Here is a 26,065-nt window from a genome sequence, read left to right as displayed (position 1 = left end):
GTAGTTGTGGTGCACGGGGGCTTAGTTGCTCCACGGCCTGTGGGATCTTCTCGGACCAGGGCTCGAACCCGTGTCCCCTGCATTGGCAGGCGGATTCTTAACCACTGTGCCACCAGGGAGGTCCCATAAAGCAGGTTAAGAGGACAGAGTAACAGGGGCACCAGTTTACATAGGTTGGTCTCTTTGATGAGACATTTGAACATAGACCAGAAGGAAGTGCAGAAGTGCACCACGTGGCTCTCTGGAGAAGGGCATTTCAGGCAGAGAGAGAAGCAAGTGTAGATTGGGGTGGGAGGGGGGCGTTGTGAGCAATGAAGAGGTGGGCAGTAGGGGAGGTCAGAGAAATCACAGGGGCTGGGTCATGTGAGGCTCTTAGATTTGGTTCTGAGTAGGAAGATGAGAAGCAGCTGGGAGGTTTTTGGAGACGGGATGGCATGATCTTACAAGCATTCTAAAATGATCACTCAGTCAGCTGTGCGAGGAATGGGCCCTAAGGAAGCAAGGGAATGAGTTAGGAGGCTGTTGTGGTAATTCAGGTACTTGATGGAGACTTGGATGAAGGTATCAGTGGTGGAAGAGGTAAGACTTGGTTAGACTCTGGGTGTATTTGGGAGGTAAAGCTGACAGAATTTACAGATAGACTGGATGTTGGATGCGGGAGCATGAGAGGAGTCCAGGACGCAGCCAGGGTGTTGTGCCTGAGCAATGTGGAAGGCGAGAATTGCCGCACAGTGCAGTGGTAGTGCATGGGAGGGGAAAGCAGTGTTTGTTTTTTAAACTTTTCACTTTGGAATAATTTTAGATTTATAGAAAGTTTGCAAATATAAAACAGAGAATTCCCATACACTCTTCACCCAGCTCCCTGTAATGTTAACATCTTCTTTGTCAAAACTAAGAAATTAACACTGGTACCATGGTATTGACTAAACTTCAGACTTTTTTTTTTGGCCACGCCACGGGGCTTCCACCGAGGCTTGTGGGATCTTAGTTTTTTGACCAGGGATTGAACTCGTGCCCTTGGCAGTGAAAGCACAGAGTCCTAACCACTAGACCGCCAGGGAATTCCCCCCGGACTTTAGTTGGATTTCACTAGTTTTTCCACTAATACCCTTTTTCTGCTCCAGGGTCCAATCCAGGATATCACATTGCATTTAATCAGCATGTGTCCTTATTCTCCAATCTGTGACAATTTCTTAGCCTTTCCTTGTTGGAAAACGTGTTTTTGCGTATGTTTTGCTTTGTCTCCTCCTTGTTCAGGAAAGATGAAGAATTTGGTTAAATTTATTAGATTTGAGTTGTCTACTAGATTACCATATGGATTTGTTAAGTAGAGAGTTGGATATAAAATTCACAGAAGAGATCTGGACTAGAGATTTAAATTTGGGCATTGTCGTGTAGAGATGGTGTTTAATGGACTAGAGGAGGTCACCTAAGGTGTGAGTGTAGTTAGACAAAAAAAGAGTGAGGATGGAGCCTACCTAGGCTTGGCTGGAAAATGAGCATCCAGTAAAGGAAACGGAGAAAGAGTAAACTGAACTAGGATGTGAAACGTTCTAAACACCAAGTAAAGAAATTCAAGGAGGAGGGAGTGATAATTGTGCTAAATGCTGTTGATCAGTACAGAAGGATAACTGCACATTGACTGTTGGATTTGGCAATGTGAAGGTTACTGGTCTTTTTTGGGTTTTTTTGAATTTTATTTTATTTATTTTTCTTTACAGCAGGTTCTTACTAGTTATCTATTTTATACATATTAGTGTATACACGTCAATACCAATCTCCCGATTCATCACACCACCACCGCTCCCCCACCCTGCCGCTTTCCCCACTTGGTGTCCATACGTTTGTTCCCTACGTCTGTGTCTCAATTTCTGCTCTGCAAACCGGTTCATCTGTACCATTTTTCTAGGTTCCACATATATGCGCTAATATATGATATTTGTTTTTCTCTTTCTGACTTTTTTCACTCTGTATGACAGTCTCTAGATTGATCCCCGTCTCTACAAATGACCCAATTTCGTTCCTTTCTATGGCTGAGTACTATTCCATTGTATACGTGTACCACATCTTCTTTATCCATTCGTCCATCGATGGGCATTTAGGTTGCTTCCATGACCTGGCTATTGTAAATAGTGCTGCAGTGAACATTGGGGTGCATGTGTCTTTTTGAATTATGGTTTTCTCTGGGTATATGTCCAGTAGTGGGATTGCTAGGTCATATGGTAATTCTATTTTTAGTTTGTTAAGGAACCTCCATGCTGTTCCCCATAGTGGCTGTATCAATTTACATTCCCACCAACAGTGCAAGAGGGTTCCCTTTTCTCCACACCCTCTCCAGCATTTGTTCTTTGTAGATTTTCTGATGATGCCCATTCTGACTGGTGTAAGGTGATACCTCATTGTAGTTTTGACTTGCAATTCTCTAATAATTAATGATGTTGAGCAGCTTTTCATGTGCTTCTTGGCCATCTGTATGTCTTCTTTGCAGAAATGTCTATTTAGGTCTTCTGCCCATTTTTGGATTGGGTTTTTTTTTTTTAATATTGAGCTGCATGAGCTGTTTATATATTTTGGAGATTAATCCTTTGTCTGTTGATTCGTTTGCAAATATTTTTCCCATTCTGAGAGTTGTCTTTTTGTCTTGTTTGTAGTTTCCTTTGCTTTGCAAAAGCTTTTAAGTTTCATTAGGTCCCGTTTGTTTATCTTTGTTTTTACTTCCATTACTCTAGGAGGTGGATCAAAAAAGATCTTGCTGTGATTTATGTCAAAGAGTGTTCTTCCTATGTTTTCCTCTAAGAGTTTTATAGTATCCGGTCTTACATTTAAGTTTCTAATCCATTTGAGTTTATTTTTGTGTATGGTGTTAGGGAGTGTTCTCATTTCATTCTTTTACATGTAGCTGTCCAGTTTCCACAGCACCACTTATTGAAGAAACTGTCTTTTCTCCATTGTATATCCTTGCCTCCTTTGTCATAGATTAGTTGACCATGGGTGCATGGGTTTATCTCTGGGCTTTCTATCCTGTTCCATTGATCTATATTTCTGTTTTTGTGCCAGTACCATATTGTCTTGATTACTGTAGCTTTGTAGTATAGTCTGAAGTCAGGGAGTCTGATTCCTTCAGCTCCGTTTTTTTCCCTCAAGACTGCTTTGGCTATTTGGGGTCATTTGTGTCTCCATACAAATTTTAAGATTTTTTTGTTCTAGTTCTGTAAAAAATGCCATTGGTAATTTGATAGGGATTGCATTGAATCTGTAGATTGCTTTGGGTAGTAGAGTCATTTTCACAATATTGATTCTTCCAATTCAAGAACATGGTATATCTCTCCATCATTTGTATCATCTTTAATTTCTCTCATTAGTGCCTTAGTGCCTTATAGTTTTCTGCATACAGGTCTTTTTTCTCCCTAAGTAGGTTTATTCCTAGGATTTTATTCTTTTTCTTGCAATGGTAAATGGGAGTGTTTCTTTAATTTCTCTTTCAGATTTTTCATCATTAGTGTATAGGAATGCAAGAGATTTCTGTGCATTAATTTTGTATCCTGCTACTTTACCAAATTCATTGATTAGCTCTAGTAGTTTTCTGGTGGCATCTTTAGGATTCTCTATGTATAGTATCATGTCATCTGCAAACAGTGACAGTTTTACTTCTTCTTTTCCAACTTGTATTCCTTTTATTTCTTTTTCTTCTCTGATTGCCGTGGCTAAAACTTCCAAAACTATGCTGAATAATAGTGGTGAGAGTGGACATCCTTGTCTTGTTCCTGATCTTAGAGGAAATGCTTTCAGTTTGTCACCATTGAGAATGATGTTTGCTGTGGGTTTGTCATATATGGCCTTTATTATGTTGAGGTAGGTTCCCTCTGTGCCCACTTTCTGGAGAGTTTTTATCATAAATGGGTGTTGAATTTTGTCAAAAGCTTTCTCTGCATCTATTGAGATGAGATGATCATATGTTTTTTCTCCTTCAATTTGTTAATATGGTGTATCACATTGATTGATTTGCGTATATTGAAGAATCCTTGCCTCCCTGGAATAAATCCCACTTCATCATGGTGTATGATCCTTTTAATGTGTTGTTGGATTCTGTTTGCTTGTATTTTGTTGAGGATTTTGCATCTATATTTATCAGTGATATTGGTCTGTAATTTTCTTTTTTTGTAGTATCTTTGTCTGGTTTTGGTATCAGAGTGATGGGGGCCTCCTATAATGAGTTTGGGAGTGTTCCTTCCTCTGCAATTTTTTGGAAGACTTTGAGAAGGATGGGTGTTAGCTCTTCTCTAAATGTTTGATAGAATTCACCTGTGAAGCCATCTGGTCCTGGACTTAGGTTTGTTGGAAGATTTTTAATCACAGTTTCAATTTCATTACTTGTGATTGGTGTGTTCATATTTTCTATTTCTTCCTGGTTTAGTCTTGGAAGGTTATACCTTTCTAAGAATTTGTCCATTTCTTCCAGGTTGTCCATTTTATTGGCATGGAGTTGCTTGTAGTAGTCTCTTAGGATGCTTTGTATTTCTGCGGTGTCTGTTGTAACTTCTCCTTTTTCATTTCTAATTTTATTGATTTGAGTCCTCTCCCTCTTTTTCTTGTTGAGTCTGGCTAATGGTTTATCAATTTTGTTTATCTTCTCACAGAACCAGCTTTTAGTTTTATTGATCTTTTCTATTGTTTTCTTTGTTTCTGTTTCATTTATTTCTCCTCTGATGTTTATGATTTCTTTCCTTCTGCTAATTTTGGGTTTTGTTTGTTCTTTTTTCTCTAGTTCCTTTAGGTGTAAGGTTAGATTGTTTATTTGAGATTTTTCTTGTTTCTTAAGGTAGGATTGTATTGCTATAAACTTCCCTCTTAGAACTGCTTTTGCTGCATCCCATAGGTTTTGGATAGTCGTGTTTTCATTGTCATTTGTCTCTAGGCATTTTTTGATTTCCTCTGATGTCTTCAGTGATCTCTTGGTTATTTAGTAATGTATTGTTTAGCCTCCACGTGTTTGTGTTTTTTATGGTTTTTTCCCTGTAATTCATTTCTAATCTCCTAGAGTTGTGGTCAGAAAAGACGCTTGATATGATTTCAATTTTCTTAAATTTACTGAGGCTTGATTCGTGACCCAAGATGTGATCTATCCTGGAGAATGTTCTGTGCGCACTTGAGAAGAAAGTGTAATCTGCTGTTCTCAGATGGAATGTCCTATAAAAATCAATTAAATCTGTCTGGTCTATTGTGTCATTTAAATCTTGTGTTTCCTTATTTATTTTCATTTTGTATGATCTGTCCATTGGTGTAAGTGAGGAGTTAACGTCCCCCACTATTACTGTGTTACTGTCGATTCCTCTTTTATAGCTGTTAGCAGTTGCCTTATGTATTGAGGTGCTCCTGTGTTAGCTGCATGTATGTTTATAATTGTTATGTCTTCTTCTTGGGTTGATTCCTTGGTCATTATGTAGTGTCCTTCCTTGTCTCTTGTAACATTCTTTGTTTTAAAGTCTATTTTATCTGATATGAGTATTGCTTCTCCAGCTTTCTTTTGATTTCCATTTGCATGGAATATCTTTTTCCATCCCCTCACTTTCAGTCTGTATGTGTCCCTAGGTCTGAAGTGGGTCTCTTATAGACAGCATATATATAGGTCTTGTTTTTGTATCTGTTCAGTGAGCCTGTGTCTTTTGGTTGGAGCATTTAATCCATTCACGTTTAAGGTAATTATTGATACGTATGTTCCTATTACCATTTTCTTAATTGTTTCGGGTTTGTTTTTGTAGGTCCTTTTCTTCTCTTCTGTTTCCCACTTAGAGATGTTCCTTTAGCATTTGTTTTCGAACTGGTTTGGTGGTGCTGAATTCTCTTAGCTTTTGCTTGTCTGTAAAGCTTTTGATTTCTCCATCGAATGTGAATGCGGTCCTTGCTGGGTAGAGTAATGTTGGTTGTAGGTTCTTCCCTTTCATCACTTTAAATATGTCATGCCACTCCCTTCTGGCTTGTAGAGTTTCTGCTGAGAAATCAGCTGTTAACCTTATGGGAGTTCCCTTGTATGTTATTTGTCGTTTTTCTTGCTGCTTTCAGTAATTTTTCTTTGTCTTTATTTTTTGCCAATTTGATTACTGTGCATCTCAGCGTGTTTCTCCTTGGGTTTATCCTGTATGGGACTCTCTGCGCTTCTTGGACTTGGGTGGCTCTTTCCTTTCCCACATTAGGGAAGTTTTCGACTATAATCTCTTCAAATATTTCTCGGGTCCTTTCTGTCTGTTTTCTCCTTCTGGGAACCCTATAATGTGAATTTTGTTGTGTTTAATGTTGTCCCAGAGGTCTCTTAGGCTGTATTCATTTCTTTTCATTCTTTTTTCTTTACTCTGTTCTGCAGCAGTTAATTCCACCATTCTGTCTTCCAGGTCACTTTTCCGTTCTTCTGCCTCAGTTACTCTGCTGTTGATTCCTTCTAGTGTATTTTTCATTTCAGTTATTGTATTGTTCATCTCTGTTTGTTTGTTCTTTAATTCTTCTAGGTCTTTGTTAAACATTTCTTGATCTTTGCCTCCATTCTTTTTCCAAGGTCCGGGATCCTCTTCACTATCATCTTCACTATTCTGAATTCTTTTTCTGGAAGGTTGCCTATCTCCACTTCATTTAGTTGTTTTTCTGGGGTTTTATTTTGTTCCTTCATCTGGTATGTAGCCCTCTGCCTTTTCATCTTATCTGTCTTTCTGTGAATGTGGTTTTTGTTCCACAGGCTGCAGGATTTTAGTTCTTCTAGTTTCTGCTTTCTGTCCTCTGGTGGATGAGGCTATCTAAGAAGCTTGAGCATGTTTCCTCAAGGTTACTGGTCTTGCTAAGAGCAGTTTTAGTGGAGTAGTGGAGATGAAAGCTTGATTGGAATAGAAAGAGAGGCTTACCCCAAATATAAGTGTCCATGGCTGTTTGAGAGTGGGCTTTGCTTACTCTCACTCTGTACTGAGAGAACCTAGCACTGCCCAGTCCTCCCAGACTGCCTGGATCCCTCATTCTGCAGTAACAAAACCCCCTATATCCTTAGTTTGTTTTGGCTCTGCTCCTGCTCTTAATTGACCTATGGCCTTCTGTCGGGTCACCACTTCCTCACAGCCTCAGAGCCTGCTGTTTTCCCTTATCTGACTTACCTTAGTTTCTGGAAGATGGGAAGAGCACACTCCTTCCCCAGTGTCATTTCTAAACTATTATTCTTCTACCTTTGTATCAGAATCCCTGCTCCTTTGAAGCTAATGCTGCATGACCTTTTCTCTCCACCCCCTTCCATGTCTCCTTATCTTTGTCATCTATTAGCCTCCAAATCTCCCAGCCCCAGCCTCATTTATTAATGCATCTAGCCTATATCTTTTTTCTACCCCAGTGATGCTCAAGGTATAGTCCCAGATCAGCAGCTGTCAGCAACACCTGGGAACTTGTTAGAAATGCACATTCTTGGGCCTCACCTCAGAGTTAGTAAACAGAAATTCTGGGTGTGGGGCCCAGCAGTCTCTTCTTTTAACAAGCCTCCAGGTGGTTCTCATGCACATTCAAGTTTGAGAACTACTGATTTACCATAAATCCTGCAGTTGTTCTGGGTGACTTCAGTGATCATATGCATTATATCATCCTCAGGTTCTTTGGTCTTGTCACCTGCAGTGACCTTCTTAGCAGTTCCACCTCCACACCCACTACCAAGGAAATGACCCTGGGGACGCCCCGTCTCTGAAATTCTAAAGTCCTGTGTTCTGCTTTCTGACCATAACCTCCTATCCTTTTGGCTCTCCCAGTCTCTTCCACCCACTATCAGTTCAGTCTCCATCCTTCTTCATCCCCTCTTCAGGCTAGGCCTTACTGTAAGTCATTTGAAGTATTATCCTTCTGCCAAGACATTTGGCAGGATCCCATCCCTGGATGGATGCTGCAGTCTAGCTTTTCTACCCTATCTGGATAACAGAATACCATTTCAGGAAATCATATAACAGTATAGATTTGGCACTGCTGCAAATTTACTCACCCTCTGAGGAAAGCCTTCCTGATCACCCTGTTTAAAACTATAATACTTCCCCCACTGCCGACCCTCACTAACCTCTTTTCCTGGCTTATTTTTTTCCATAGCACTTATTACTATTTGATGATACTACTCATTTTCATTATTTATTTGTTTATTGGCTACCTTCCACCACAAGACAGTAAACTTCATAAGGGCAGAAGATTTTTGTCTGTTTTGTTCACTGTATACCCTTAGTGTCTAAAGAGTGTCTGGCACATGGTCAGTTCCCAGTAAATATTTTTGAATAGTGGTCTCCAGCTCAGCTGGCTTTCAGCACTGCCCTTTTCCCCTTATATGACCTTGGGCAGCTGTCCCTCCCATTTTCATCTAAGACTATTCCAAACCTTTTCCACACTTATTCAACCCTTCCTAACATTTATCTCTCAACCTCAGTGGACCTCCTTGCCTCCTACTTCACTGAGAAAGGGGAGGTCATCACTGAGAAAGGGCATAATTTTCTCAACTTTTTGCTCTCTCTAAGCAAACTCAGGGACATCTGTGCCTGTTATTCCTTTTCTTTCATTCTGAGATCTCTTTTAGTTCCTTTCATCAACCTTTCCACATCTACTACTACAAGTTCTCAACCTGAAGCTCTTCCTGAGTCTGTCCTGCCCTCACTTCCCCCATACGGGACCTCCCAGTAGTGTTTCTTTCCTTCCATTCAGTCTCATCAAGAGTCATCCACTCTGTGTCCTTTTCCCTAATCTGATTCATGTCTCAGTCTTCTGTCATCATCACCACTTGACTCAGAGCTACTGGTAAGGTCACGAATGACTCAGTCCTTACTATTATCCTGGACTTCCCTTTGAGTTGGACATAAAGGGGTCTTTTCTGAAATGTAACTTCCTTGACTCCTTTGATACCACACACTTCTGGTCCTTCTTGTTCTCCTTGACTGTCCCTGTTTATGTCCTTCACGCTTCTCTTCCTCCACCTCTTTCCTAAGTGTTGGTGTTACCTAGGGCTTTATCTCAGCCCTCTCTTCTTACTTGATAAGGCTTCATTGGGAGATTACAACCAGTTCTGTACTTTGAAACCACTGCCTCTGTACTGATTTCTAAACCTTTACATCCAGCCCCTAAGGTCTGCCATAGGCCTTAGACTCACATAAATAAATGTGATGTCTGACATATGCTTCAGACTCAGCAAGACCATCTTGAACACGTTGATCATGCTTACGTTGTATTAGCTTTTTAAAAACAGCTGCCTTACCTTAAATAAGGTAGCTTACTAAAGTTGATAGGTTAATTTACCTTTATTCCCACCATCCAGATATAATCAGCTTTAACCTTTTAGTCTGTTTTCTTAGAGAATTTTTCAATGCTCAGTTTTACATAGTTGAAATCATATAATAAAAATAATCTTTATTCTTTTATTGCTTATTATATAATATTTTTCCACTCATTAAGAAATCTTTGTAAACCTTATTTTAAATTAATATATAATATGCCATAAATAGATATGCATTAATATTTAAACAATCTCTATCTCCCCCTTTTTTTTGCTGATATACTTTAAAGTAAATTCCAGATATCAGGTTATTTCACCTTCATATACTTTTAGGTTACATCTATTTAAAAAATATGGCTGTTTTCTTACATAATCACAGTGCCATTATTGTGCTTAACAAAATTAGCGATAATTCGTTGAAATCATCTAATACCTGGTCCACAATTGAATTTCCCTGTTTGCCTCAAAAATGTCTTTTTACACTTGGATTTTTCTTTTCTTTTTTTTTGCCATACGCGGGCCTCTCACTGTTGTGGCCTCTCCTGTTGCGGAGCACAGGCTCCGGACGTGCAGGCTCAGCGGCCATGGCTCATGGGCCCAGCTGCTCTGTGGCATGTGGGATCTTCCCAGACCGGGGCACGAACCTGTGTCCCCTGCATCAGCAGGCGGACTCTCGACCACTGCACCACCAGGGAAGCCCTACACTTGGATTTTTCAAATCAGGATTGTTTTAGGTTTTGTTTTGTTGTGTTTTTTTAAAGACAGTTATTTATTGCTGTATCTGAAAAGTTTGTAGTGCATTCTCCTGACAGGTCTCTGTTCTTCTGGTTATTTAAGTGGGTTGTCACCCTCTTTCCTGACATACTATCAAAGTAAAAGTATAGAGAATATACAGTCATGACTGGGGAATGATGGAGAAGCCCTAGTGGGAGAGGGCGTAGGATTGAAGAAGAGCCAGTGGTCAGGATAGGGCTGCATCCAGCATGGACAAGAGTCTTGCACCTGAAATGTGATAGTTCACTAGCAGAGAGCTATTCCAGAATAGTACCATGTTTTACATATGTTACACGCTTAGATAAAACTGAAATGTTGGTGAAAGAATTATACTGTTTCTCTTTCTAGTATGTTTCTAGAACCTTTTACTATTATTTTATTTATTATTTTCATTCATTCATACAACAAGTATTATTGAGTACCTTCTATGTGTAGAGTTAGGAAATAAACAAGGTAAAATAAGTAAAATATATGATAGATAGACTTAAGTGGTGTGAAGAAAAGTAAGAGAGATAGGGAATGCTGAGGGAGTGGGTTACAGTTTTTTTTGTTTTTTGGGGTGAGGGGTAGGTTCCAGTTTTTAAAGTGTGGCCAGAGACTGCCTCATTGAGAAGACCACATTTTGAGTAAACACCTGAAGCGGGAGAGGGACTGAGCTGTGCAAATGTCTGGGGGACAGTATTCTAGGCAGAGGGAATAGCAAGTTGTAAAGACCTTCCCGCAGGAATCTGCCTTCCAGTTTAGGGCTGGGAAGGAGGCAGTGTCATCTCAGAGTAGTGGCCTAGGGAAGGAGGAATCACAGATGAGGACCGGGAGGCAATGAAGGCCATTGTAAGGACTTTGGCTTTTACAGGCATGTGATGTAGGAACCATTGGCAAGTTCTGAGCAGAGGAGTGTATCATCTATTAATAATTTGCATTTTGGGCTTCCCTGGTGGTGCAGTGGTTGAGAGTCCACCTGTCAATGAAGGGGACACGGGTTCGTGCCCCGGTCCGGGAAGATCCCACATGCCACGGAGCGGCTAGGCCCGTGGGCCATGGCCGCTGAGCCTGCGCGTCCGGAGCCTGTGCTCCACAATGGGAGAGGCCAGAACAGTGAGAGGCCCGTGTACTGCAAAAAAATAAATAAAAATAAATAAATAAATAAATAATTTGCATTTTGACGAGCTCCCTCTGGCTGCTGTGGTGAGAATAGACTGAAGTAGGGAGACTAGTTAGGAGGCCATTGTAATAATCCAGGTGAGTGGATAGTGGCTTAGACCAGAGTGTTAGCAGCAGAGGTTGGATTCTGGATATATTTTGAAGGTAGAGCCAGCAGGGTTTGCCAACATACTGAACATGGGATGAAAGAGACAGCCTTTGGAAAGGCTGCAATTTGTAGACTATTCAAAATTGACAGCTTTGTAAAGGCAGTAATTTGTAGGCTATTCAAAGTGGACAGCTGTCACCACATAACTAAATGTATGTGCATCCTAGTGGTCAGATTTCACTGTGGCTGGGCTTAGAAACATCACAATAGTTCTTCATTAACAAGCAATAAACTAATGAATAAGAGAAACAGTAAAATAAAAAGACAGTCCTCAGAGTAAAAATTGTAGTGTTCTCAGGTGGGTTCCGTACTTCACTTACCTTTCTGTGTCCTTTAATTCTAACTCAGTTCTATTCTGGAATGGTCAATAGGCTTTTCTATAAAATTCACCACAAGTGTAATTCTCACAGACTATTCCTCTGCCCTAATCAGCCTCATTTATAGATGGCTCAAACTTAATCTCACTCTCTAATGAACTCTCTCTTACCTAACTTACCGCTCCAGAATCTTCCACATGTAGCATGTAACTGGTAGGAAATATAATTGACTCTGTTATTCAGAAATGTTAACCTATGCAGGGTAGGGTATCCCTACTTTTTAAGAAAGAATTTAAGTCTGATTCCTCGGCTTTTATAATAGAATTCAATTTTATGATGTGTTCATCTGTATCTAAAGCAGGTAGGCTTCCCTTTAATCAGTCACTTGCAGTATCTTTATTCTTTCTCCAGAGGGAAAGAGCTATCCCAGAAACTTTAGTAAAGCCTAAAACTTTCAAAGGAGAGAGGTTATGGAGCAGACTAGATGATACTCATTTATTCTTTCATCCATTCATTCAATAAATATTATTGAGCGTTTGGTATATGCCAGGCATTGGATATACTGCAGTGAGCAAGGCAGATGAGGCTCTGGTCCTGCCTCCTAGAGCTTACAGTCTTGATGTTGTGTATTTCTTTTGACTTTGAACTGGATAAACAGAAAGTAATCTTAGGGAGCTAATATTACGGAATGACTAAAATGTGAGCTTTTGAGTCAGATGGCGATGAGTTTGAATTTTGATTTTTAAATTTCTGGTTATATGATCTTAGGTAAGTGCTTTAACTACTTTGAGCCTCAGTTTCTTCATCTATAAAATGGTATCTCTATTATATCCTTGTTAAGAGAATTAAATATGTGTAAAGTGCTTTAGCACAACACTTGGCATGGTGTATTTAAGGTTAGTTGTTTTATTCTTATAACTTACTTGGACCTTATAACAAATAAAATAGTATTGTGAAATAAATGCTAAAAATATGGACTCAAAAAAAAAACATACACACACACATACTCTCAGGTCTGGGTACACTTGGGATTTAGAAAGATTTTGCTGAGGTCGTATTTGAAGGAAAAGTCTGGAAGTGGGTGAAGGTACTGAAGAATAAATCTGAGAGGATTCTTAGGATTTTATACACTGGTCTCTCTCATAGATGCTGAGCTTCTGGAGCCAGAGACTGTGTCTCCCTCAGTCTAGTAATCCTACCGTGGGGCTTGTGGTAGGCGTCAAGCCTGTCTTTCTTGAGTGAACAACTAAAGACTTTCAGGACATCTACTAGAACCATCTCACCACCATGGGTTGTTGGAACCTGTCTAGGCTTAGGTTTCTTGCACCTGACCACTGTAGCTTCACAAGCCCTTCCCTAACCTGAATCCATGAATGTGGTAGATGCAGAGCCTTCCAGATTGAGAGGGCAAGGCAAGGTGCTACAGCATGTTTCTCCTGTGAATGCTCAAGCCGTGTGTTACGAGGGGCATTTGGCTATTCTGCTAGGATCCTGGGCAGTTTCTTGGGAATGTTTCCTCAATTGTGGGAATCCCTACCTGAATGTCTGCTTCCTAAGTCCTCTACCTCAGCATATTCCTGCCCCTTCCTGGCCTCAGACTCTGAACAGTCACCTTGCTCAGAATCAGACATCCCTTAAAATCTCTACATTTGAATTCTCCTCTCAAATGCCTTGCTGATCCTTGGTTGACTAAGGAATGTTTTTCTGTGTTTGAGTTTATCTGTTTTGTTTTTTAAACAGGTTCTTTAATTGAACAGCTAACCACAGAAAAATATGAGTGCATGGTGTGCTGTGAATTGGTTCGTGTCACAGCCCCAGTGTGGAGTTGTCAGAGCTGTTACCATGTGTTTCATTTGAACTGCATAAAGAAATGGGCAAGGTCTCCAGCGTCTCAAGCAGGTCAGTCGTTTCTCTCTTCTGAGTAGTTATTCTCACCCATTTGATATGTTCAGGTTTTTAACTTAGCTTTAAAAATACTACTTAATTCCTCTTGAGTGTTTTATCTGCAGGGAGAGTATGTTGCCCTGATGACATATTTTGGATGACCATTATTAAGCTATAAATCTTAAGCCAGCTAAGCATAACAAATTAAAATATACTTAGGGTACAACAAAATCAGTCACTTTTACTGAAAATGGTAGCTTTTATCCAAGTAGCAACTATAAAGAACGATTTTTTTTAAATTGGGGTATAGTTGATGTACAATATTATGTCAGTTTTGGGTGTACAACATAGTGATTCACCATTTTTAAAGGTTATATTCCATTTATAGTTATTATAAAATATTAGCTATACCCCTGTGTCATACTATACATCCTTGTAGCTTATTCATTAGAAAACATTTCTTGTATAGTTTGCTTTAGAAAATTTATAGAAATATTTAATTTACCCTTAGGATTTTGAAGTTGCTTTGCCTTTAACAGATCTTCTCCATAGTATTTTGTGGGCTTTTCCCAAAGTATACTGGTATTTAGGGGTAATGCAAATGTTATTTAAAATATGCTTTCTGAACTTTGGCTCTTCTAATTTAAGACATTTGAGTTTTCCTGCATGTACTCAAGTATTTTATCCTACTTTTTTTTTCAAACCAAGATTCAGATGTTTACTTTGATATTAAAAATAATAGAACACTGTCCCACAAAATGAAATGTTAATTTTATGAAGTGATGGAGGTGTTAACTAAGACTATGGTAATAATCATATTGTAATATATAAATTTATCAAATCAACATGTTGTATACCTTAAACTTACACAATGTTATATGTTAATTATATCTCAATTTTTAAAAATGCAATGAAATGGATACCCACTGTATTCGCGGTATCTGAGGTCCTTATAAATATAAGCCTAAATGCAATATTTAAGCAAAGATTTCAGTATTGTGAATTTGTTTCTTAAATGTCTGATATCCTTAACATGGAAATTACTATTACTGCTTCAATATTATGGCTTTCCATAGATTTAAAAATTCTTAAATTACATGTGCTTTTGTCAGGAAATTATTTTGATTTCCTCTCATTTTTCTTGACAGACGGCCAGAGTGGTTGGAGGTGCCCTGCATGTCAGAATGTTTCTGCACATGTTCCTAATAACTATACTTGTTTCTGTGGTGAGTTTTTTTTGCATACACTGGAGTCTCTTCCACTTTGCTTATTGTACCTCAGTTCCCAGCCCAGGAGAGGCGGTGTGCTGGGCATGTTTTAGAAGTCACTAATAAGACTTCAGAGCTACAGGAGTTTGTAAGACATCACATGCATGTGGTCTGTCACACAGCTAGAGTCACAGGCCGTTGTGTTCTTGGCAGACTGTTCTGGAGATGGGCCTTCTCGTCATGCCCACCAGGTCTCCTTGATCTTAGTTTAGATCAGAGTCGACCAGATGGTAGAGGTGGGTACAGACATGGGCTTCTTCTCATCTCTAATGGTAACAGCTTTGAAATTCTGGATTTGAGCAACATGAGTACAGAGTAATGGTGAAGTGTACTTTATTTTAATCCAAGAAATCAGTCATTGTTCTTTATAATAAAGAGAGATTTTCTGTAAACCAGCATTGCAAACTATCCTTGTGCCCTCCCTCTTTATGGAATACTTCTTCCTGGTTTTGAATAGCTCAGTTCTTCCATGTGTTAGGAAAAAAACTTTTCATGATCCACGTGCTCATATCTGTTGCTAACCTATTTCCTGCGTGTCTTTTTTTTTTCCCTCTTTCCTGCCTGTCTTTTAATGGGTAACCTTTACCATCTGGCTGTTGATTTTTCAGATTTTATTTCTTAACCATTTGTCTCCCTCCTTGAACCATTGCATTTTTATCTTTGTCCTCATTACCTCACTGAAACTTATTCAGAAATCATCAGTGACCCTTTCCTGACCAAATCCAGGGCTGATTTATAAATTCTTAACCTTTTTGTCCACACAGCATCCCTTAATGCTTTTGACGATTCACTTCTTGAAATGACTAGCTCCTTCTGTTTCTTTTCTACCTGCTCTCCTTATTTTTCTAACTAATTAGCTCATATTTCTCCTTTCCTGTTACTTAACTGCCGGCTTTCACCAAGAGTCAGTCACTGACCATCAACACTTCTAGACTCAATCTCTTTGTGAACTCAACTATCTACAGTGTTCTTCCCCTTCTTTTCGTTAAATCTCATCCACTGTGTCATTTAGGATCTGACCCCAACCATCCGCTTCCAAAGGAAGGTTCCCCTTTCTTATCTCCTCTCCCACTTTGGCCAGTCTTATCCAGAATCTGTTGGTCCTGTATGTTCTATTGCCAAAATCTGAGCCTTAATAGATACTGAATTAGTATTAGCTGAAGGAATGAATATTCTTGAATGTACTACTGGAAAGGCAGCATGAAACTGGAAGCAAGAGATCAATCGAAAATTGGACAAATAAGACCAATACCCAGGCTTAATTACCTTATTTTTAAAGGATTTTTAAACATGAAGCATCATAATGAAATTTAAAATCTTGTTAAAGCCTTCACTGACAAGTTGGATATGAGACCCTAAGAAGGCAGAAGAATGTGGGGATGAAGGTCACGATGATCTGAGTGAGGTGGAATGGTGTGGGAACGCAAATAATGGCCTGATTTTACCTGAGGACTTTGCCCCACTCTTCTTTTCAAGGAGACCATTGGTCGGGAATTCCCTGGCAGTCCAGTGGTTACGACTCTGTGCTTTCACTGCCAAGGACCTGGGTTCAATCCCTGGTTGGGGAACTGAGATCCCACATTCTGCAAGCCATGCAACGCAGCTGAATTAAAAAAGGAGACCATTGGTTTAATATACTTTATTGAGAACTTATTTATATAACAGTTACCATGAAGAAGCAGAGAAGAATGAGACTATTTACTGACTTCCCAGAGCTTACAGTCTAAAATTTAAGACACAGTTAACTTGCTGTTCTACTACAAAGTCTGTGGGAGATCTTTGGGGTGAGTTTGACTTCTGGCTGGAGGATTAATAGCCTTCCTGAAGGAGGTAGAATTGAACCAGGCTTGAAAACTAGGTTTAACACCAGGAAGGCTTAGGATCTGCTGGGAGAAGAGGAAGTCATCCGGTTATGGAGCCCAAGGTCTATGAAGATGGAGGAGTGCGAGATGACTGGAAAGGTAGGGCTGACTTCTTCATGCCAGGCCTAGATATTGGGACTTCATTTGTCAGGTGGTGGGAAGCCACTGAGGGCATCAGTGTGTGTTTTTTTTGTTTGTTTTGGTCGTGCTGAGGCATGTGGGATCTTAGTTCCCCAACCAGGGATCAAACCTGGGCCCCCTCCAGTGGAAATGCAGAGTCCTAACCACTGGACTGCCAGGGAATTCCCTGATTCTTTTTTTTTTTTTTTTTGCTGTACGCGGGCCTCTCACTGCTGTGGCCTCTCCCGTTGCGGAGCACAGGCTCCGGACACACAGGCTCCACGGCCATGGCTCGCGGGCCCAGCCGCTGCGCGGCATGTGGGATCTTCCGGGATAGGGGCACGAACCCGTGTCCCCTGCATCGGCAGGCGGACTCTCAACCACTGCGCCACCAGGGAAGCCCCCCCTGATTCTTTATGAAGATTAGTCTGGTGGCAGTGAGTAGAGTATTTTGGGACCTAAACAGTTTGGGGACTTACAGTAACCCAGATGAAGAGTAGTAAAAGTCTGCAATGGGTTTTAGAGTGGGATAGAAAGGAAGGGATATAAGATTTCAAAGGTAAACAGGAATTAACAGCAGTGGGAAAGGAAGGAACCTAAATGTGGCTCCAAAGTTTCATGCTTTTGGAAATGGTGATACCAAGAACAGAAAAGGTCAGGGCAAGTGAACCAGGTTTGGTGGGAATAGTGAGTTCAGTTGAAGTTGAAGTGTTGAGTTGGAGGAGTAAGACATCCAGTGGAAGATGTTCTCCAGGGAGTTAGGAATGTTTGAAGAAAGATGAGGAATCAGGAATGATAGTCACAGGTGAGAGCAATAGATGAGATTCTAGTAGGTAAAAGGGTAATGGGTGAAAAGGAGTCTAATGCAGAACTCTGGCAGATGAAGGGAAAGAAACATCATTGAGAGTCAGGGAAAAGAGGTTGAGCCATTGAGAGATGGTAGGAGAAAACCTGGGCACCATATTGGAGCAAGAAAGCACAGAGGCAGGGGAGCTTTTCTAATAGTCTATAGAGATGAGGTTCTGGCCAGTAGAGAGGAACAGCGGGAGTAGAGGGGGAGGTGAGGTGTGAGATACCCTGTGTAGGAAAATTGACAAGATTTGGTGACTAAATAGAATAGAGAAAAAAAAGAGGATGACTCTAGTTTTTGAGTTTGTGCGACTCTGACAGTGATGGTGTCACTAACAGGAAACCCTGGAGAGGGTGGGATCTAAGAGGGAAGATGCTAACTTTGACTGTAGATACATAGGCAATTTGAAGTGACTGTGAAACCCCAAGCACAGACGTTCAGCAGATGGTTGGACATGTAGGACTGAAACTGAGGATTCAGGGCAATGCAGAAAATGTAGATTTGGGACTCATAGGCCTTTAGATGTATTGAACCGCACAGCATGAATAAGATTTCTGAAAGAGACAGACAGGAGAGAAAAGCAGAGGCCAAGGACTGGGAACAGGCTTCATTTAGGGTGTAAATTGCCCAAGTGAGGATGAATAGCTCAAGCGCAAGGAGGAGTCCTGCGCCTCCGTTTTACTCATCCTGCCCCTGCACTAAGTTCATGGAATAGGCTTACTAAAATTTGTGGAGTGACATTGATTATAAAATTATAACCCTAGAGGGAACCTTCCTCAACATAATAAAGGCTATATATAGCAAACCCACAGCCAGCATCATCCTCAGTGGTGAAAAACTGAAACCATTTCCACTAAGATCAGGAACAAGACAAGGTTGCCCACTCTCACCACTGTTATTCAACATAGTTTTGGAAGTTTTAGCCACAGCAGTCAGAGAAGAAAAAGAAATAAAAGGAATCCAAATCAGAAAAGAAGAAGTAAAGCTGTGACTGTTTGCAGATGACATGATACTATACATAGAGAATCCTAAAGATGCTACCAGAAAACTGCTAGAGCTAATCAATGAATTTGGTAAAGTAGCAGGATACAAAAATTAATGCACAGAAATCTCTAGCATTCCTATACACTAATGATGAAAAAGTGAAATTAAGAAAACACTCCCATTTACCACTGCAACAAAAAGAATAAAATATCTAGGAATAAACATACCTAAGGAGACAAAAGACCTGTATGCAGAAAATTATAAGACACTGATGAAAGAAATTAAAGATGATACTGATACAAATAGATGGAGAGATATACCACGTTCTTGGATTGGAAGAATCAACATTGTGAAAATGACTCTACTACCAGAAGCAATTTACAGATTAAATGCAATCCCTATCAAACTACCACTGGCATTTTTCACAGAACTAGAACAAAAAATTTCACAATTTGTATGGAAACACAAAAGACCCCGAATAGCCAAAGCAATCTTGAGAAAGAAAAACGGAGCTGGAGGAATCAGGCTCCCTGACTTCAGACTATACCACAAAGCTACAGTAATCAAGACAGTATGGTACTGGCACAAAAACAGAAATATAGATCAATGGAACAGGATAGAAAGCCCAGAGATAAACCCACGCAGATACGGTCACCTTATCTTTGATAAAGGAGGCAAGAATATACAGTGGAGAAAAGACAGCCTCTTCGATAAGTGGTGCTGGGAAAACTGGACAGGTACATGTAAAAGAATGAAATGAGAACACTCCCTAACACCATACACAAAAATAAACTCAAAGTGGATGAAAGACCTAAATGTAAGGCCAGACACTATCAAACTCTTAAAGGAAAACATAGGCAGAACACTCTATGACATAAATCACAGCAAGATCCTTTTTGACCCATCTCCTAGAGAAATGGAAATAAAAACAAAAATAAACAAATGGGACCTAATGAAACTTAAAAGCTATGCAGAGCAAAGGAAACCATAAACAAGACGAAAAGACAACCCTCAGAATGGGAGAAAATATTTGCAAATGAAGCAACTGACAAAGGATTAATCTCCAAAATTTACAAGCGGCTCATGAAGCTCAATATCGAAAAAACAACCCAATCCAAAAATGGGCAGAAGACCTAAATAGACATTTCTCCAAAGAAGATATACAGATTGCCAACAAACACATGAAAGAATGCTCAACATCATTAATCATTAGAGAAATGCAAATCAAAACTGCAATGAGATATCATCTCACACCAGTCAGAATGGCCATCATCAAAAAATCTACAAACAATAAATGCTGGAGAGGGTGTGGAGAAAAGGGAACCCTCTTGCACTGTTGGTGGGAATGTAAATTGATACAGCCACTATGGAGAACAGTATGGAGGTTCCTTAAAAAACTAAAAGTAGGGCTTCCCTGGTGGCGCAGTGGTTGAGAGTCTGCCTGCCGATGCAGGGACACAGGTTTGTGCCCCGGTCCGGGAGGATCCCGCATGCCGCGGAGCGGCTGGGCCTGTGAGCCATGGCCACTGAGCCTGCGCATCTGGAGCCTGTGCTCTGCAACAGGAGAGGCCACAACAGTGAGAGGCCCGCGTACCGCAAAAAAAAAAAAACCTAAAAATAGGGGCTTCCCTGGTGGCGCAGTGGTTAAGAATCCTCCTTCCAATGCAGGGGACACGGGTTCGAGCCCTGGCCCGGGCAGATCCTACATGCCTTGGAGCAACTAAGCCCGTGCGCCACAAGTACTGAAGTCCGCGTGCTGTGCTCTACAGTAAGAGAAGCCACTGCAATGAGAAGTCTGCGCGCCACAATGAAGACCCAACGCAGCCAAAAATAAAAATAAATTTATTAAAAAAAAATAGCACTAGCATATCACCCAGCAGTCCCACTACTGGGCACACACCCTGAGAAAACCATAATTCAAAAAGAGTCATGTACCAAAATGTTCATTGCAGCTCTATTTACAATAGCCAGGACATGGAAGCAACCTAAATGTCCATCAACAGATGAATGGATAAAGAAAATGTGGCACATATAAACAATGGAATATTACTCAGCCATAAAAAGAAACGAAATTGAGTTATTTGTAGTGAGGTGGATGGACCTAGAGTCTGTCATACAGAGTGAAGTAAGTCAGAAAGAGAAAAAGAAATACCATATGCTAACACATATATATGGAATCTAAGAAAAAAAAAAAAGGTCATGAAGAACCTAGGGGTAAGACGGGAATAAAGACACAGACCTACTAGGGAATGGACTTGAGGATATGGGGAGGGGGAAGGGTAAGCTGTGACAAAGTGAGAGAGTGGCATGGACATACATACACTACCAAATGTAAAGCAGATAGCTAGTGGGAAGCAGCCGCATAGCACAGGGAGATCAGCTCGGTGCTTTGTGACCACCTAGAGGGGTGGGGATAGAGGGGATAGGGAGGGTGGGAGAGAGATGCAAGAGGGAAGAGATATGGGAACATACGTATATGTATAACTGATTCACTTTGTTATAAAGCAGAAACTAACACACCATTGTAAAGCAGTTGTACTCCAATGAAGATGTTAAAAATTATAACCCTTTTATGCCTATATTTTAACTTTACAATAGGTGAGTTCCTACTCTACTGGGGGACTTACGTCCTTTAAATTTCTTACTGCCTCTCCCCTCCCCCCATTGCTCTCTTCCCTTATTCCCTATTTCCGATCCTTACAGTAGATATTCCCATATCAATTCAAAGACCCATTTACAGAAAGCTTATCTTGTAGGTTTTGTTTAAATCTTAGATTAAATGTGTCCGTTAGTCAAAGTGGCATTTTCATCAGTAAAAATGACTATTTGTCTTTTCCAGATAATCCAGAATTTATCATACTCAGTGAAGCTTTTGATGAGTAGCATTACATTCACCTTCTTATTTTAGGACAATGTGTTTATTGAACTAATGAACACCGTATTGATGTTTCATGCTGTCTGGCTATATTGTATTATTTCATCGAAGTCTAGGATGCAGTTGAAGTTTATACCATTGACTGTCTTCTTTGATATGTTTTAGGCAAGGTAAAGAATCCTGAATGGAGCAGAAATGAAATTCCACATAGTTGTGGTGAGGTCTGTAGAAAGAAACAGCCTGGCCAGGACTGCCCACATTCCTGTAACCTGTAAGTTGGAACACTAGACTCCTGGGGATTCCTGGTGAACACGCTTTGCTTGCGGCTCTCAGTACACATATCTGGTTAGCACGTAACAGGACTGGGTGAGGGACAGTGTGGTATCATTTACTGAGCACTTGCTTTGTGCCAAGTACTCTGCAAAAGTTGACTCGTTGAATCCTTACAACAGCCCGGTGATGTATAGATATTTATCATCTCCATTTTACAGATGAGGAGAGAAATGCACAATAATAAACAGTTGGTCAGTTACAAATTTCTGTGGGCTTTGGCTTCAGACAAAGGTTTAATTCCTGGGTTTGTCTCTTTAACAGTTATGTGATGTTGGACAAATTACTTCTCTGAGCCTCAGTTTCTGGACCTGTAAGATAATAATGATAGATAAAAAATAGTTACAGAGTTCTATGAATATTAAATTAATTAACACACTAAAGAGACTTGGTACAGAGCCTGGCACATGGTAAGTGGTCAAGAAATTGTAACACTTGCTTTTATTACCCAAATCTAAGAGAAAACAGACATCAGAGTGTTATACTTGCTTCCACTGGTACCTCGCTTCTATTGCATGGAGCAAGGGTTGGATCAGAGGTCTTGTGATCAAGATGTAGGGATGGTGCTGGGGAATATCATTGTGGGGAGAGCTATTCAGACTGAGCTGAACAGCATGGTCTGCCATCTGCTGGACAATCAGCCCTTCCTCTTCCTTTGACTGCTTCCATAGGTCAGAACTCAGGGACTCATCTGTTCCTTCCCTTAGTTGGCATTTTAGTAAATTCAGTAACAAGAAATTAATCCTACACATGAATTATCTTTAGGAAGCCTTCAGCAGAAGTGGGTCCCTGTCATGACTGTCAGAGAACACCACTGTGGTACAGATCAGGTGGTCAGTCATTTAAGAAGCACTTTAAAACACCAGTGCCCAGTCTCTGCCTCAGAGCAATTGAATCAGAATCTCCTGGGGTGGGTCTGAGCATTGTAGTCTTCTTCCAGGTGATTCTAATATGTAGGCAGTGTTCTGAACCACTGCTCTGAAGGTTATGAGAACCTGGGGTTAAGTCCAGGCCTCAGGGATATTTGAAATAACCTGGAATCATCCACACTTGACCAGCAGTTTGTCTATCAGTTTAAAGTTATTTAAGGGCTTCCCTGGTGGCGCAGTGGTTAAGAATCCGCCTGCCAATGCAGGGGACATGGGTTCAAGCCCTGGTCCGGGAAGATCCCACATGTCGTGGAGCAGCTAAGCCCATGTGCCACAACTACTGAGCCTGCCCTCTAGAGCCTGTGAGCCACAATTACTGAGCCCACGTGCCACAACTTCTGAAGCCCACGCACCTAGAGCCTGTGCTCTACAAGAGAAGCCACCTTAGTGAGAAGCCCGTACACCACAATGAAGAGTAGCCCCCGCTCACGGCAACTAGAGAAAGCCCACACGCAGCAACGAAGACCCAATGCAGCCAAAAATAAATAAAATAAATAAATTTATTTTAAAAAATAAAGTTATTTAAATGTCCAGCCATGAAAATAGTTTCACCTGAAAGGGTTGAGGTATATCATGTGAAATATAACTGTTGAATAATGATACTCATCCTTAAAGAAGCACGCTGAATCTTACGTCTCCTGTGGGTTCTGTCTGTCAAAATGGATCATCTTAGGAGACTGGGCACATGTTCCTGGATTGTTTTCAGTGTTTAAAGCTCATTTAAGAATTATTATAACTGATTTATTAGTCACATAAAAAATCCAACCAGACCACTTTATAGGCACACCTGATTTTTATAGCAAATTCTGTTACCCACCTGATTAATTACACTTGGCTCTGATTGGCTATTTTTTTAAATTTATTTATTTTATTTTATTACTTAGTTTTGGCTGCGTTGGGTCTTCATTGCTGCCTGCGGGCTTTCTCTAGTTCTGGAGAGCAGTTGCTATTCTTCATTGTGGTGCGTGGGCTTCTCATTGCTGTGGCTTGTCTTTGTTGCAGAGCACAGGCTCTAGGCGTGCAGGCTTCAGTAGTTGTGGCACATGGGCTCAGTAGTTGCGGCTCGCCAGCTGTAGAGTGCAGGCTCAGTAGTTGTGGCGCACAGGCTTAGTTGCTCCGCGGCATGTGAAATCTTCCTGGACCAGGGCTCGAACCCATGTCCCCTGCATTTGCAGGCGGGTTCTTAACCACTGTGCCACCAGGGAAATCCCCTCTGATTGGCTTTTAATTCCCAAAGGATTGTGATTTGCCATCACATAGGTGTTCCCCCGGTCCCCCACCTCAAGTTCCCCCAATTTTTTTTATTTTTTTATTTTTTTTTGCGGTATGCGGGCCTCTCACTGTTGTGGCCTCTCCCGTTGCGGAGCACAGGCTCTGGACGTGCAGGCTCAGCGACCATGGCTCACGGGCTCAGCCGCTCCGCGGCATGTGGGATCCTCCCGGACCGGGGCACGAACCCGTGTCCCCTGCATCGGCAGGCGGACTCTCAACCACTGCGCCACCAGGGAAGCCCATCCCCAAATGTTTTAAGTAGTGATATTTCTATACAGGTGTGTTATTTACCAGGGGTGTCTGCTTCAAAGAGGGCAGTATTTATTTGAATTGGAATTTATTTCCATTTTGTTCATTTTTTCTTTGGTCTCTTTATAGCATAGCTCCTATAAAAAGCGTTCTAGTCAGAGGCCTAATTCTGACCTATAGCAAAAATTAGGCACAGTTCTTTTCCATGCGTCCGTTTCCCCTTCGTTACTTACCAGCATGCCTCCCCTCACCCCAAGCAACCTTCTTTTCAATGTTCCCGTTGTTAGCCTATCACCTGGTTATCACTTTACCAGCTGATGAGAAAATGTCTGTACTTCTCATGGATCTAGCAGATTTAAGCTCTGCTACTTTGCTCAGGTTATGATCTTCTAAAGGACCCCATTGGCCATCCTGAGTGGCAGGATCTTTTTATCCCCACTCACTGTACTAAGTGGGCCGAGACCATATTTAGAAATGTTATCTTTGACTATCAGACCCAAATAAAACCAGTATTTTGACTTGGGCTTTACTTTTCTCGTTAAATATTCTAAGATGATACTGCTATCAATTCTTTCTATATAAAAACATTGTTGGTATCTTTGTTTAAATAGTTTAATCAACTTTAGACAAATGCTAAAACATTTTGTAGGAAGTTTATTTGTTGCCATATTCATAGTAGGGCCCAGCTGGGGCAACTTTGCTTAAGTTTGGTTACATGGGTATGATTTATTCATCACAGCCTTTCTTTTTCAGTCTCTGCCATCCTGGACCTTGCCCACCCTGCCCTGCATTTATGACTAAAACATGTGAATGTGGACGGACCAGGTAAAGTTAGAATTGTACTCCGAAGAAGACTTCAGTTTCTACATTAATGGTTTATGTATGAATTTCTAAAATAAAAGATTAGTAGGTAGGTGCAAATAGTATTTATTTACTACCATTAATAAATGGTAGGTGTAAATAGTACTTTTCCATAAATAGTAATTTCCTGTGCTGCCTTAATCCTGCAATCTTATAGGTGATTAAGAAGTTATAAAATAGATTACCCATTTCAGATGCAATGCCAAGGTGACAGGGACTTTTTTCTTAACCTCTCTAGTGGGTGAAAGAACCAGGAATTGAACCCAGGCCTGCTAAGGTCCAGGAGGCAAGGGTCACTTATCTGTGCCTAGCATAGTATCTGGTGTCTAGGTTTTCAGTGAATATTGTTGAATGAAAGAATAAGTAGCCCCAGAGCCCACTCTCTTTTCATTACAATGCAAGTTCTCCTGCTTTATCAGTCAGTGCAAGGATCACTGATAGCTGCAGAGGTCCAGTTAAGACCACAAAATGATTTCTGAACCACAAGATGAGATGGGATAGTGCAGATTTTCAGTGATAAGCATTTTTTAAATGTTTACTGAACTTACAAGGGTAGCAGTGTGGCCTTACAGGGAGTCACATGCAAGGGGCTGTGGGTCAGAAAGCCCAGGTCAGATTTGGGCTCTGCCACTAACTAGTTGTTGACCTGGGCAAGTTGCTTCTTCTTGGTGAGCCTCATTTTTCTTATCGTATGGTAGAAATAATAGTGTCTTCCTCAAGGGGTTGATGTTAGCTGTGACGCTGAGCACTGGAAACTGATCATCTATGTATGTAACAGTGACTTCTTAAAATAAAATATGTAGTTGAAGTGGGAGTAGGGGGATAGAATAAAACTTTTTGTGGGAGAGTAGACTCCAAGGTCTAAACCATTACCCTGGAAAGGAATCTGAAGATAATTGTCTAAGAGCAGCAGCCTCATATC

At 40.7% G+C, this 26,065-nt stretch overlaps 1 protein-coding gene across 3 annotated transcripts in view; it reads left to right on the top strand.

Moving 5' to 3' along the window:
- NFX1 (nuclear transcription factor, X-box binding 1) overlaps positions 1 to 26,065 on the top strand; it is a 79,495-nt gene that overhangs the window by 6,997 nt on the left and 46,433 nt on the right. For all 3 annotated transcript variants that reach the window (XM_081236207.1, XM_081236206.1, XM_081236205.1), the window contains exons 3-6: positions 13,400 to 13,558; positions 14,692 to 14,769; positions 21,668 to 21,773; positions 25,036 to 25,107. In XM_081236207.1, the coding sequence (XP_081092333.1) occupies positions 13,400 to 13,558; positions 14,692 to 14,769; positions 21,668 to 21,773; positions 25,036 to 25,107 (415 nt within the window). The remainder of the gene's footprint in view (positions 1 to 13,399; positions 13,559 to 14,691; positions 14,770 to 21,667; positions 21,774 to 25,035; positions 25,108 to 26,065) is intronic.

The sequence above is a fragment of the Mesoplodon bidens genome (assembly GCF_964165515.1).
Source record: "Mesoplodon bidens genome assembly, chromosome: 6".
Lineage (NCBI taxonomy): Eukaryota > Metazoa > Chordata > Mammalia > Artiodactyla > Ziphiidae > Mesoplodon > Mesoplodon bidens.
Note: the sequence above shows the minus strand (reverse complement) of the source record. Positions and strands in the feature narration are given on the sequence as shown.